The 14,510-nt window shown below is 58.9% G+C and overlaps 1 protein-coding gene across 1 annotated transcript in view; it reads left to right on the top strand.

Annotated features, from left to right (window-relative positions):
• CIITA (class II, major histocompatibility complex, transactivator) overlaps nt 1–14,510 on the top strand; it is a 20,658-nt gene extending 6,148 nt beyond the window's left edge. Inside the window, exons 7-18 of the mRNA XM_012731657.1 lie at nt 695–859; nt 1,043–1,111; nt 1,850–3,500; nt 4,644–4,802; nt 5,505–5,576; nt 8,630–8,710; nt 9,241–9,333; nt 10,568–10,654; nt 12,400–12,483; nt 12,635–12,718; nt 13,387–13,468; nt 13,938–14,510. Coding sequence (XP_012587111.1) covers nt 695–859; nt 1,043–1,111; nt 1,850–3,500; nt 4,644–4,802; nt 5,505–5,576; nt 8,630–8,710; nt 9,241–9,333; nt 10,568–10,654; nt 12,400–12,483; nt 12,635–12,718; nt 13,387–13,462 — 2,621 coding nt within the window. The 3' untranslated portion in view covers nt 13,463–13,468; nt 13,938–14,510. The remainder of the gene's footprint in view (nt 1–694; nt 860–1,042; nt 1,112–1,849; nt 3,501–4,643; nt 4,803–5,504; nt 5,577–8,629; nt 8,711–9,240; nt 9,334–10,567; nt 10,655–12,399; nt 12,484–12,634; nt 12,719–13,386; nt 13,469–13,937) is intronic.

Genomic DNA, 14,510 nt, shown 5'->3' with positions numbered 1-14,510 from the left:
AGCAGCGGGCGGGTCAGGAGAGGTCTGCCACGCCATGTGGTCACCTCCGGGGCAGGCGGGGATCGAACTCATGCGCAAGTGGCTTAAGCTTCTCAGTGCTGTGCTTTAGCCCGCTGAGCCACCAGGGAGGGCCTGATTATATTTTTAAAGCACAGTGCCATATGTGCTCACCCACAAGCTGAACAATAAGCGTTGCTTGCTGAGCTACTGACTGCCTCGTTCTTTTAGTTAGCTCTGTGAACAGCTTGGTACACACCTTGCACACCTTTCTCAGAAATGCCTTGTTTCCTCCTGGTCAGCAGAATGGCCTCGCAGGCCCATTCCACAGAGGCATTATGAACTGACCCAGGAAAGTTCCATGTGGCCTCTCAGATGGGGGTGACACTGGGAGACACTTCCTCTCAATCTGAGAGCACCCTCAAAGTTGCTTGTCAGGTTTTTGTATGGTGCCCTGGCTCCCTGGCAGCAAGAGAGCACTCCTGACAGGGAGGAAAATGAACACGGAGCGCACAGCAGGAAGGGTGCTGCAGTAGCACCCGCCCCAGGCACCCAGCAAGCTGATTGTGTCCATTTCACAGATGGGGAAACCGAGGTTCTAGGAACCTGTCCTCCAAAGCCCTTTCTTCGACTCCACCCTGAAATGTCTGCCTGTGGCTACCTGGCTGTTCTTACACTCTTCCCTCTCCCACTGCAGGTAATATGCCCCAGGCGAGCCAGACACCCCCTTCCAGTAGCCCAGCTGTCCACGGCCTCCCAAAGTCCCCAGACCGGCCGGGCTCCACCAGCCCCTTTGCCCCATCGGCAGCTGACCTTCCTGGCATGCCCGAACCGGCCTTGACCTCCCGTGCAGACGTGACAGGTACTGTATCTTTTCAGTAGTCAGAGAAAGACATCTCTGAGTGGGACACAGCCTCAGACCATGACCCTGCGCCCAGCCCCGGCCGGCTCTGCCCTGGGAAGGCGAAGAGGGCTGACCGCCCCAAAGGAGGGGCGTCCCCGGGGTGCCTCTCACTCACTCTGACACCAGCTTCTTCACCTCCAGAGAATGAGCTGTCCCCTGGCCAATGTCCAGCTGCTCTCAAGGTCTCCAGCAAGCTTCCCAAATGGCCTGGTGAGTGACGGGGCTGGACGCGGAAGCCCAGATCAGCTGCGTCTCCGTCACTTGACACGCAGCGTCCTTTATTTGCTGGCTCGCTGGCTCACTCGTCCAGTCATTCACATTCTCATCACCGTCTGCCACCACATCAGCACTTCTGTCTCCTAAGTAGTACCGAAAGGGGACCTGCCCCTTAGCCAACCCACGGTGAAGCTGCCTCCTGTCTGTGAGGCCGAGAATGAATGAGGAAGAGAGGGACCCTGAGCAGAAAGAGGAAGGAAAAAGTGGATGCGGCGCGTGGGAGGTGGAACTGGAAGTTCCCAGCTCCCTGAGTCCCACTTAGCCCAGGGCCTCTGCTCGGCCCATCGGTAGAGCTGGTTGTTCAAGTTGCAGTAACTTGAGCGGAACCCCCAACTGAGACTAGTGGAGCATAGCGCATGCTCAAAGGCACACCCGTAAGGGGTGGTGGGGCTAGGCTTTGACCCAGACACGTGAATTCCACAACCACTCCATGGTAAAAGGAGAAACAGAGCTGTGAGGAAAGGAAGGCGTGGACGGACACACAAGTGAGGAGGAGGAACGGGTGTGCGAATGGGTGAGGAGGTGAATGAACCGGGGTCTGGGTGACCGAATGAGAGAGCTAACAAAGCAGGCCGCCGTGAAGGCCGGTGGCGCCGTGAAGGCCGGTGCCAGCATCCAGGCTGGCCCCCTGCTGGCCAGCCCTGCCTCTAATATCCCCCGTGGTCCCCGCAGAGAATGTGGAGACGTTCTGCCACGCACTACGGGACAAGTACCAGGCCGAGCCTGCAGGCCTGGAGGGCATCCTGGTGGAGGTGGAGCTGATGAGGGCGCGGCTGGAGAGGAGCAGCGGCAAGAGCCAGGAGAGGGAGCTGGCCACCCCGGACTGGGCGGAGCGGCAGCTGGCCCGCGGGGGCCTGGCTGAGGTGCTGCAGGCTGCCAGTGACCGGCGGCGGCCTCGCGAGACACAGGTGATCGCGGTGCTGGGCAAGGCAGGACAGGGCAAGAGCCACTGGGCCCGGGCCGTGGGCCGGGCGTGGGCCTGTGGCCAGCTGCCGCAGTACGACTTCGTCTTCTCCTTGCCCTGCCGCTGTCTGGAGCGCCCGGGGGACACCTACCGCCTGCAGGACCTGCTCTCCATGCTGGGCCCGCAGCCACTGGCGGTGGACGACCAGGTCTTCAGCCACATCTTGAGGAGGCCGGATCGCGTCCTGCTCATCCTGGATGCTTTCGAAGAGCTGGAGAACCCAGACGGCCTCCTGCACAGCTCGAGCGGACCCCTGTTGGCGGAGACCCGCTCCCTCCGGGGGCTGCTGGCGGGCCTCTTCCAGCGCAAGCTGCTGCGGGGCTGCACCCTGCTGCTCACGGCCCGGCCCCGGGGCCGCCTGGCCCAGAGCCTGAGCAAGGCCGACGCCCTCTTTGAGATGGTGGGCTTCTCCGCCGAGCAGGCCGAGGCCTACGTGACGCGCTACTTTGAGGTCTCGGGAGCCCCGGAGCACCGAGACAGGACCCTGGGGCTTCTCCGGAAACAGCCTTTCCTGCTCGCTCACGGCCACAGCCCCACTCTGTGCCGGGCGGTGTGCCAGCTCTCGGAGGCCCTCCTGGGGCTGGGAGAGAAGGCCCAGCTGCCCTCCACCCTTACGGGACTCTTCGTGGGCCTAGTGGGCCCAGCAACCCGCGACAGCCCCCCGGGGGCCCTGGTGGGCCTGGCCAAGCTGGCCTGGGAGCTGGGCCGCAAGCACCACAGCACCCTGCGCAAGGACCAGCTCTGCTCGGCCGAGGCGAGGGCCTGGGCTGTGGCCAGCGGCCTGCTGCTGCCCGCCCCGGGCTCCCCAGAGACTGAGCTGGTCTTCCCCAGCTTCCTCCTGCAGTGTTTCTTGGGGGCTGTGTGGCTGGCTTTGAGCAACGAGGTCAAGGACAAGGAACTGCCGCAGTATTTGGCCTTGACGCCAAGGAAGAAGAGGCCTTACGACAACTGGCTGGAGGGCTCGCCTCGCTTTCTGGCAGGTCTGGTCTTCCAGCCTCTGGCGCAAGGCCTGGGGGCCCTGGCAGGGCCAGCAGTGGGCACCTTGGCGAAGAGGAAGCAGAAAGTGCTCGCCAGGTACCTGAAGCGGCTGCAGCCGGGGCTGCTGCGGGCGGGGCGACTCTTGGAGTTGCTGCACTGTGCCCACGAGGCCGAGGACCCTGGGATCTGGAAGCACGTGGTGCAGGGGCTCCCCACCCGCCTCTCCTTCCTGGGCACCCGGCTCACGCCCCCCGACACCCACGTGCTGAGCAGCGCCTTGCAGGCGGCGGGCCAGGACTTCGCCCTAGACCTGCGCAGCACTGGCATCGACCCCGCCGGACTGGGGAGCCTCGTGGGACTCAGCTGTGTGACCCGTTTCAGGTGGGAGAGGCACTGGGGGAGCTTCTGTACGTGGGCAGGGCTGTGTCCAGGGCTCCTCTGTGGGGTCTCATTTAGTGGCCAGAGTGGCGAGGTTCAGAGAGCGGCACAGTTTACCCAAGGCCACACAGCCGCTGAGGGGCGGCGCCATTCTTTTTTTCTTGTCTTTCTTTATGCACACAGAACTGGGGTACAGGCCAGAGGTACAGGGGTGGGGAGAGGCTGCACCAGAGATAGAATGGGGAGCAGAACAGGAGGACTGATGAAGTGCACTGCTGAGGGGAGCAGCGGGCGGGTCAGGAGAGTTCTGCCGCGCCATGTGGTCTCCTCCGGGGCAGGCGGGAATCGAACTCATGCGGAAGTGGCTTTAGCTTCTCAGTGCTGTGCTTTACCCCGCTGCGCCACCAGGGAGGGCCCCTCTTTTTTTTCTTTTTAAGATGTATTTATTTGTGCATACAGAACTGGGGTACAGACCAGAGGTGCAAGGGGTGAGAGGATTTACCAGAGACAGAGTGGGGAGCAGAACAGGCAGATGGACGGAAATACACTGCGGAGGGGAGCAGTGGGTGGGTCAAGGGAGGGCTGTTGCACCATATGGGTCAGCTCCCTGGCTGGGGATCGAGCTCATGCTGCAGTGGCTGCTGACAGCTTCGCAGTGCTGCACTTTAACCCCCTGCGCCACCACAGCGCCAACTTATATTCAACCACGGGCGTGGTTTTCCCAGAACTTGACTAAGACCATACTCCACTCTCTGACAGCCCTTCAGAGGCACCCGTCTCTCGCAGGGTGAAGCCTAAATTCCTTAATTTGGCTCATTTCAATGGTGTGGTCTGCACCATCTCTTCAGTCTAATCTCCACATAATTTCTATCACCTTCCCCCTACACTTCACCAAAGCTATAAGATCCTACACCATTGTGAGCTTCCTGGCGGCCAAAGCAAGAAAGGAAACCCAGTGGGGAGTTGAAGAGAAGGAAGAGCTGACTGATAAGAGTTGTAGTAGTGGTGGAAGTATTTTGGAGGAGGAGGAAGGGGGTAAACTGATGAAGGAAAGTATGTGCATGGTAGGGGTCCCTTCACGGAGCTGACCCTCCATCATGGTCTAGCCCAGCTACCGTGCCTAGGTCTGAGGCCCTTCCTCCACAGGGCTGCCTTGAGTGACACAGTGGGACTCTGGGAATCCCTACAACAGCGCGGGGAGACTAGTCTACTCCAGGCAGCAGAGGAGAAGTTCACCATCGAGCCTTTCAAGGCCAAGTCCATGAAGGATGTGGAAGACCTGGGCAACCTCGTGCAGATCCAGAGGTGAGAAGGAGAGGGCAGGGGAGGTGATCCAGACCATGCAGATTGAGGCCTGCAGGACCTCACATCAAATGTCCACCAGTGCTTCCAGGGCCTCCTCTCCTTGAGGCACCCCATACCCATCCCCCCTGTAAAGTGCCTTCCACCCCATGCAGTGGCCACCCAGAATCCTCACTGCAGTCACTACCCAGGCAGAGTGACCAGGGCGCTTCCTTTTGCCCCATTCAAGACTTGCCACCCGCTGGCACCCAGTTCTTTACTAAGCCAGGGACACCCTCTCCCCTGCCAGCGTCAGTGAGCTGCCTTCTGCATTTAATGATGGAGGTGATGCCTGCAGCCACCTTTCAAGGCAGCCAGGCCAGGTTCGCCCCCACTTTATTGAGGAAGGAATGTTGAGGTCCAGAGGACAGAGGAGACCACAGAACACACAGAACAATTGAACTGCCTTTCACTCATTCCTGCATCGCACACTGAGCTCCTCATGCTGTCTGGGACCACACAGAGATGCCTATGCCAAGACGCTCCCAGGAAGCGCACCGCTGTGCTTTAGTGACCAGCCAGCCTGGGGGGTTCTTTTTAAACATGGGAGTTGCAATAACCCCACGGCAGGCAATGCTCCCAGGAATAGTGTGCACAGGGACACATCAGTTGGGACTCGGCCACAGAAGAGCCTGCTGCCCTCTAATCATAGCCTGTTCTCTCTAGAACAAGAAATTCCTCAGAGGACACAGCTGGGGATCTCCCCGCTGTCCGCGACCTCAAACGGCTGGAGTTTGCGTAAGCAGAGGGGTGGGTGATTGTGGGACCCCACATGGTTTCTTCACAGTATCAGCTTAGCTTGTGCCAACTGAGTGGAGCTAGAGCCCCAGAATCCTTCTTACTCTCCTACCCCAGCACTCTGGAAAACAGCTCCTGCTAGCACTGCTTACTGACTCGGTTACTGGGTAGTGCGTCATTCTCAGACATTCATTCAACAGGTGAGCGTTTACAGCAGTTTACAGGCTGCTGCAAATAGGTGCTTCCAGCAGGAAATGGCAGGCACACTTAGGGGAAGTCAGGGTGGACTTCCTGGAGGAGGTGACTGAAGCACTAAAGCTTAATGAAGGATTAGGAACAAACCAGGGGGAGGGCCATACAGGATAACAAGAGCAGAGCAGAGGAGGAGAAGGACCTTCCAAGAATTTTAGTTTGGCCAGGGGCCACCAAGAGAATGTACCCTCCACCAGGCCCTTCCTTAGAAAGGCGCTGCCAGGACCACCGTCTGAGAGATTTCTCTGCTGTGCAGGGATGACACACACAGTGCCCCTCACGCCAGAGTTTGCTCAATACCAACATCCAGGGGTGGATTCTCTGCTGGAACACTGGCCCTGGCCAATATTACTAGACCCCGGGTCCACCCACTCCCAGCACAGGGTCTCAGCCCTGGCTGCTCAGCATGGGGTGCCAGACCCTGCCCCAACTCAGTGGCTCGGCTCCAGGCATCGTCCCCCACTCTTAAGGCTTCCCAGCAGTGAAAGCTCCCTGCAGAACCTCCACGCTCGCCAGGGGACGTCCTGATTTTAGCTCTGAGTCGTGTGTTCCAGAAGGCCCCTCAGTCCTCAGTAAACCACGATGGTTGCTCACCAGTGTGTGGCAGGGGCTGGTGCCCCGCTGTAGGCAGGGCATCCGGGGCATGGACATGAAGACTTGGCAGGTTCTTAGGTCCAGCTGTCCCTGCGTCACTGCGGACAGGCACCACTAGCAAATGGCCGGTGCGGCTGCCTCTGTGCCAGGGAACCAGCGTTTCCAGCACGGCCCTCAGCTCCCATCACACCAGTGCAGTCGGGGGGCCTGGAGCATGTAAACTGTTCATCCAGAGTCATTTAAGTCAACTGAACCTGACTTGTTCTAACAAAGGAAAAGCCAAATTCATGTCTGAGCTTTGTTAGGGATCTAAAGTCATCGAGTCATGAGGAACTAGTAACCACTTACGGTGTGTTCCATGTATTGTATAAGTATCTCACTCATCTCGAGAGTGTCTCCAGGGTAAAGCCATTGTCTTCTCCATTTTGCAGATGAGGAAACTGAACCCAAGCGAGGTTAAGTCTCTGCCCCAAGCCCCAGCCAGTGACCCACAAGCTATCTGTTTCTTTGGCTCAATCCCGTCTCTTACCCCCATGACCCAGAAAAAAGCAAGCATTTCTTGTTTTGAACAGTATACCAGACGTGTGCAGAGGTAAAAATGTTACTGAAAAGAGGAAATATATGAAAACAATCACCAAAGGCCCCTCTGACTTTGAATTATTTTTAGCTTAAAAAGCCCCGAGTTAAGAGGTCGGAACTATGCTCTGCGGGGCAGCAGCCCTGGAGTGGAACAGCGCGGAACAGGAGAGCAGCCCTCTGAAGGCTAAGCGCCCCAAGAAAGTCCTAAGGAAGGAAAGAAAGGACTGTTTTGGGGGCTGGTGGGCAGTTTCTGTGCCAGCTAGCCCGTAGGCCTCATCTGCCTGTAGGTTGGGCTGCTCTGCCCTCTAGACCTCTACAAGGACGCTGCTGGACACAGGCCTGTGTGCCAGCTTCCCCTGGCCCCTTGACCCCTCCCTCCCTCCTAACTCCTCCCCGGGCCCTCTGGTTTGCAAACCCGCTGGACACCACCTGGCCTCTGGGCCCTTGCATGCGCTGAGGCTTCTGCCTTGATGCTTTCCCCCAGACATCTGCACAGCCATGGCCTCACTTCCTTCTGGTTTATACTGAGTGGGGGTTTTTGACCTCCCACTGTAAAAGTAGAGTAACGCCCCTCCATACCACATATCATCTCCTACACCGGATGTTAGCAGATTTCTTTCATATCCATCTTACCCCCTGGAATATTGGCCCCACAGAGGCAAGGGGGGGTGTCTGGTGCGTTCACCACTGTCTCCTCGGCAGGTTGTGGGCCTGGCACATAATAGGCAGCAACCATACTGAGTGAGTGAATTGCTAAATTCCTCCCAGCAACCCAATAAGACAGGGCTACATCCCAGGGCCTGAGGCTCAGAGAGGAGGGCCTTGCCCCAAGACCTCAGAGCAGTGAAAGGGCAGAGCCCAGAGTCCAATCAGACTTCAGACTCGTCTGCGGGCATTTCGTTGAGGCCCGTGGTACCCACACTTGGGTTTCGAAGACTAAGAACTTTCTAGAATGAATTTGAGTGATGATGTTTAGCTGCCATCTTTTAAATGTTATCAATATGTGATTCAAACAAGCAAAAATAACCACAGCCGGCACCCAAATGTTACGGAAGAACGAACATTTTAACATCAGAAAGTCCAATGTACATAATTTCAAAGCAGTTGTTTATAGTGAGTACATTGGACTATATTTTTAAAACAAAACAGACTTTCCCCGTCTTTCTCCGTCCCTCAAAGTCTGGTCTGAAGGTGAGTCTGGACTGTATCACCTTGTGTGGGTTCAGTGTCCCCTCTGTAAAGGAGAATAAGAAGCACCCCTAGCTCAGCACCACCGGGGGCAGGGCCAGGCGTGTGCCTGTGTCCGTCTCAGACTGGCCCACATGCCGCTGCTGTGCCTGGAGACAGGTGACCCAGCTCCCCTGGGACCCGCACTGGGGAGCTGCTTTTCCAGACTGGGGCAGGAGACGGTGGAAGGGTGTCAGCGGAGTGAAGACCAACTCCCCAGCTGGCTGTTTCGGGGCTTTCTGGAATCTCCCCAGAGTAGGTGGGTTGGGGGTCCCACTGGAGGGGGCTGAGAAAGGAAGGAAGTGGGGAGATGTGGACAGAAGGGCGTCACCGGGCCCTGTCTGCGGCCCACCCGGGGCCAAGTTGAGGGACTTGTCTCACTCCTGCTTTTTGCCTCCTAGGCTGGGCCCCACCTTGGGCCCCCAGGCCTTCCCCAAACTGGTGAGGATACTGGAGGCCTTTGCTGCCCTTCAGCATCTGGAGTGAGTATAGACCCCGGAGCCCTCCCTGGAGCTCAGGTTTGATCCCACACACCTGCCCTGAGAGTGGCGTGCTCTTCTCTGTCTCATTTGCACACACCCCTCACTCGCCTCTCATTTCCTCCCCACCATCTCTCTCTGCGCCCCCAAATCCTTCCTTAACTCCTTCCTCAACATGGCTGGTGTAACTGACCCTATTACCCACTTCAGGGAAGGGGTAACAGATGGGGGTCCCCACTTATGGAGGGGTTGAGTCCTTATGTGACCCGGGAAACCCCTTTCCCTGCCCAGGGTGGGGAACATGGCTCCACTTTATAACTGATGTCACAAGAGCTGCAGGAAGTTGCCCAAAGCCACGGGGCTCCCAGGAAACAAAATGGAAACAGTCAGGTCCTTTGAGGTTTCTGGCCTTGTGTCAGGCCTGGCTGGTCAGTTGGCACTCCTCCCCCATGCAGCGGGAGGGCAGGGGTGAGTGGACGGTCAGGTGGCCTCCAGGGTGCTAACTGACAGCTTTTTTTTGGTTCTGCCCACAGCCTGGATTCACTGAGTGAGAACAAGATCGGGGACGAGGGCGCCGCCCTGCTGGCAGCCACCTTCCCTCGGCTGAAGGCCCTGGAGACACTCAAGTGAGTGGGAAGCCTGTGCCTGTCCATCCTGCTGACCTCGGTCTCTGAGGCCCAGCTGGCCCTCATTCACTGGCCTTTTTTTTTTTTTAAGGTTTATTTATTTAGTCACATAGAACTGGGGTACAGGCCAGAGGCTCAGGGGCTGTGAGAGGACGCACCAGAGACAGAGAGGGGAGCAGAACAGGCCGACTGAAGAAGTCCACTGCTGAGGGGAGCTGTGGGTGGGTCAGGAGGGGTCTGCCGCGCCGTGGGGGTCACCTCTGGGGCGGGGATCGAACGCGCACTGAAGCAGCTGCAGCAGCTTGCAGGGCTGCACCCTAACCCGTTGCGCCACCAGGGAGGGCCCCGGTCACTCTTTAACCATTTAATCTTTCGCCAGTTCGCTCATTCATCTGTTCAATAAATGGCTAGGAGGTGGGGAGGGTGAAATGGGGGAGCTAAATCAAGATTTATTGGCAAAACATTTTCAAAATAGCAAATTTTAGTTCTTTTAAACCACTATTCTCAGGAGCTGGGGAGGGGGCGTCCGCCTTTGGTGTATCCAGGAGTGAGAGGGATGTGGGGAGAGGGGTGTGCAGGGAGGAATATGATGCAGGAAGAGCCACGTGATTTTTTTACTGAACCCAGGGGTATCGTCAAAAATCCACCCACACCCCACTTCATAACCATGGTGGGGACAGCCACAGAATTCACCAGCTTTCTCCTGGGGGTTCACTGATGGCAGGACACAGACTTCTCCAGTAATTCACAGTGCTCTAGATAACACTGGAATAAGCCCAGTTTCCTCCCTCCCTCCCTCCCCTCTCCCCTCCTTAAGTATTTATTGAGCACCTACTATGTGCTCGGTGGCCTAGGTGACAGCGATGACCAGAACAGACCTCTCCCCGGCAGGCTCGCGGGCCTTGAACCAATGACGCGAGTTCTTAGCTAATCGCTGGGCTGAACGTTTCAGCCAGTGGCAGGAGGCGACTCCGTCTGCACCCAGGCTCGGCCACGTGGCCGTGGGCGTCACTTGTCCTGCATCTGTGGGTCAGCGTGGTCTGCCCAACTCGCTGCCCATCACCCACAACTCTCCCCAGGGCCACTGGCACAGACTTTTTGCCCCGCTGTTGCTGGTGAGGGGAGAGAGTGTCCCAGCTCTGTGCCTCAGCCCTGCGGGGTGCAGGGAGGAGGGGAGGTGGGTGCTGACGGGGGCGGTGGGCAGTGTGGTCAAACCCCTCCTTGCGCCCTGCAGCCTGTCCCAGAACAGCATCACAGACGTGGGCGCCTGCAAGCTCGCAGAGGCCCTGCCCTCACTGGCCGCCTCCCTCCTCAGGCTGAGGTGAGTGTCCCTCCCTCCTGCTCAGGGCTGGGCAGGGCAGAGAGCGCCCTGGGGCCCTGAAGCAGTCGCTGCAAGCTGTTCTGCTGTGTCGGTGCCCCACAACTCTGGGGGGGGGGGCGGAAGGGGACATGGACCTGATATCCAATATGAGCCCAGTCCCAGCCCCCTGCAGAGGGCAATGCCATCACCCCAGCAAGAGAACTGACCCCAGGGCCTCCTCTGGGAAATGGGTGCCAATGGCCTTTCGAAAGCGCTGGTCACTTGGCTCTGGTGTGCAGTCAGTACTGGTTCCCTCCACAGCACTGCAAACCCAACCTTTACCCCCGTCTGAAAAGGGAGCCTTGGCGGGCGGGTCACCCACTCGCCAGTCAGCGCCTACACTGCCACCTTCTGGTGGGCCTTGGCATAGCACTTCTGCACCTGGACCAGAGAGGAAAGCCAGCACTTGGACCCCAGCTGCAGTCCCCCCCACTGCTCATCTCCCCAGCCAGAGTCCCACTCTCAGGGGAGACGGCATCTGGTTCATCTCGTGCATCTCCCCAGCTAGGGTCACTGTACCCAGTGTGGGTTGTGCCCTGTGCCACACACTCTGTGACCGGCACTCCCCGCGCTTGTGCAGGGCAGCAGATACTCTCTAGCAGCAGCTAGTAGCTGGCACGTTCCAGAAACTAGAAGCCAATGTGACCAGCTCAGATGCTGGGGGGCATGCAGTGCCTGCAGGGAGCAGCGGAACGTGGTGGGGGGGCGCAGAGTAGGCACACAGGGGCCTTCGTGCACCAGGAAGGGCAGTTGGGGATTTTCTCACCATGGATGGAGAAGCAGGCAGACGATGGAAGTGACAGCTGATCTGATCCACACATTAAGAAACCACACCTCGTGGAATCCAGGATGCCAGTCATGGCAAAAAGGCGTCAAGAGGAAAAAGCGCCTCCAATTACACCGTGACCGCCCACTGACTGTCACATGCGCCCCGGACAGTGGCATTCAAATGCAAACATGGCCCTGTTGGCATCAACAAAATGTGGGAAGATGGCCTGCCCGTGGGAAGGAGGGTCCCCTGGGCTCCCGAGATGGCAGAGCCCCCACTGGCTCCTGTCCTGGCACCAGCTGGCCGGTACCGTCAGGGTTCCAGCGTCTGGCCTGAGTCCACTTTGCCACACTGGACCTGCTGCTGTGCATGCGGCCCTCGGGAAGCCCTGAAGCAGCGTCAGGCCCCGGGATTAAAACCACAACAGCCCCCAGCTTGTCAAAAGGACGCTGGCGGGCGAGCGTGCGGCCCCGTCAGCCCACGCGGCCCCACCCCAGCGTGCTGTTGACAAGGGTGAACACGGCGGAACCTCTCCTGGCTACAGTGCTGGCCACACCCTCTGAGTAACTGCCCCTCCCACCCCCCCAGGGTCATAACAGCTCTAGGCCAAACCAAGTTCATTCCACAGGGGGTGTTTATGAGCATGAGGTCACGCACTGCCCCCCACAATTACTCCATTTTATGGAGCAGCAGACTGACTCAGAGCTAAGGAACTTGCGAAGGTCACACAGGCAGCAGGTGACTGGGCTGGGCCTTGACCTTGGGAAGTCCCTGTCAGCAAGCTAGCGCCTCTCGGGTCCCTCGGCTTCCCTGGCCACCGAAAAGCAGCCTCAACGCCAGGCCTCCACTGGTCCCCCCCGAAGCGTGGTGGGGGCCCTGCGGGAGCAGAGCTGGCCGGCAGCACAGCCCCAGCCCCTGCCCTGACGTGTTTCTGCAGCTTGTACAACAACAGCATCTGCGACGCGGGTGCCGAGAGCCTGGCCCAGGTGCTCCCGGACATGGTGTCGCTCCGGGTGCTGGAGTGAGTGTGGCCCCGGGGCAGCGGGGCTCAGGCTTGGGGCGCCCGGGGTCCCGCTGGCAGCAGGGAAGGGTGGGGCCGTGCTTGGTGTCAAGAGGGTGGGGGTGGCCGTGGGCTAGGGCTGGACAGTCTGAGGACTGGTTTCTCTCCCCAGCGTCCAGTATAACAAGTTCACCGCTGCCGGGGCCCAGCAGCTCGCTGCCAGCCTGAAAAAGTGCCCTCAGGTGGAGACACTGGCGTAAGTCTCTCCACTGCCGAGGGGCAGGGGGGTGGTTTTGAGGGGAGGCCCCCAGCCCTCCAGGCTTGGGGCTCAGTGTGTGAGTCCTGGGCTAAAATTCTGCTCTACCCTTCGCCAGTTGGCCACCTGGGGTAAGGTGCATGTCACCTGTCTGGCCTCTGGTTCCTGGTCTGTATAATGAGGGTGATGATGTTCGCCCCCAAGCAGCTTTGTGAGATTCCAGTCAGGCAAGGTGTAGGAAGAATTTAGGACAGTGTCTGGTGCGTGACAATGCTCAGTGCGAGGTTGTGTGATACGAAATTCACCACTTTTGACCTTCCAAGTTGGCGATTTCATGTTTTGGTTTATTTATTGCATCACCTTCCTGTCTAATGTCCAGTACCGAGACATTCTATTCTCCTACCCACTTTCATCGACAGATTCATGTCTTCTAAGAAGGTTAGGGTATTTGAAGACCCATTTTACAGATTAGGAGAATGCACAGAGAGGTTAACTGACTCTTTGGAGGTCACACAGCAAGAGTCAGCAGCGGAACGGGGGGCCCCACAGCCCCACCCCGGCCTGGTCCTGCCAGTGGGAAGTCCCCATGTTCAAGGCTACCCAGCCTGGGGGGGAGGAATTTGGGGGCAGCTGTGGCCAGGCTCTGACCTTGTCCCCTGCCCCTGCAGGATGTGGACGCCCACCATCCCATTCGGGGTGCAGGAGCACCTGCAGCAGCAGGACTCACGGATCAGCCTGCGGTGATGCCAGGTACTGGGGGACCCCGGTGGGGAAAACCACAGGGATCTCTGGGGTCCATGTCCCAGTGAAGGCAGCCTCCATAAAAGGCAGGTGGAGGTAGCAGGTGGGATCTGGGGGCCACGCCAGAGCATGCGTTATCTTGGGTCTCCTGCTGTCCCCACACGGAGCTGGGCCCTGAGTGTCCTCCCTGTGCTCAGGCTCGGGGTCTGGGGGAAAGAGAGTGGGGTCAGCAGCCACCCTCCGTCCTCAGATTTAGGATTTCCCAGCCATCCCTGCTAGGTCTCAGCCTCTGGGGGGCCTGATATCCTGGCTGGTCCTCATGGGAGCATGCTCCCCAAGACCCTGGAGGTCACTCCCCAAGCCCGCTGCCCCATCTCTGTTCCTGCCCCTCCCTGATCTGTACAGCAGTCTCCATATGTCAAGCTATCCGGCCCTCTAAAAGGCCTCCTGACCTGCCTCCTTTCCTGACCTCCCACAGCATGTTCTCTAGGACGCTGACCATTCCGGACCTTGAGTAGGTTATGTGTGGACACAGCTCTTCTCAGGCTGCCTCCAGGACCTAGCGTCCTGGCACCCAGCCCTGCTGGCTCAGGGTGAATCCTCTGCGTGGAGGTGGAAAGGTCCCCAGCCTGCTGCACAGAGAGACCCAGGTCCGGTCCAGGCTCCTGCGGGGCCCAGATCGAGGTGGCCTTGGGGATGGGCTGGCGCCCGATGTACCCAGCACCCTCAGGTGCTTCCTGCGGGACACTCCAGGGAGGCCTGGAGAGGACCACCTGCTACCAGCCCAGGTGCCTGCTGGCTTGAGGCTGCTGACATGCCTGACACACCCTGAAGATGCCACAGGGTACCGGGCCTGCTCATTTCCCGGGCAGAGACGGGCCGGGTTCCATGGCAGCTGCTCTCTGTCTGCGGACTCTCTGTTTTGCACTGACTTGGTTTGCGAGGCCAGAGCTGGACCTTGGCAGGAAAACTGCTGACGCACACTAACGGGGCGGGGTGGAGCCCGTCTGCCTGGGGCCTCCCCCCCGTGCCCTCTCTCACTACGTTATAA

The sequence above is a fragment of the Condylura cristata genome, unplaced genomic scaffold (assembly GCF_000260355.1).
Source record: "Condylura cristata isolate star-nosed mole 26May11 unplaced genomic scaffold, ConCri1.0 scaffold00032, whole genome shotgun sequence".
In the NCBI taxonomy this organism is placed as follows: domain Eukaryota; kingdom Metazoa; phylum Chordata; class Mammalia; order Eulipotyphla; family Talpidae; genus Condylura; species Condylura cristata.
Note: the sequence above shows the minus strand (reverse complement) of the source record. Positions and strands in the feature narration are given on the sequence as shown.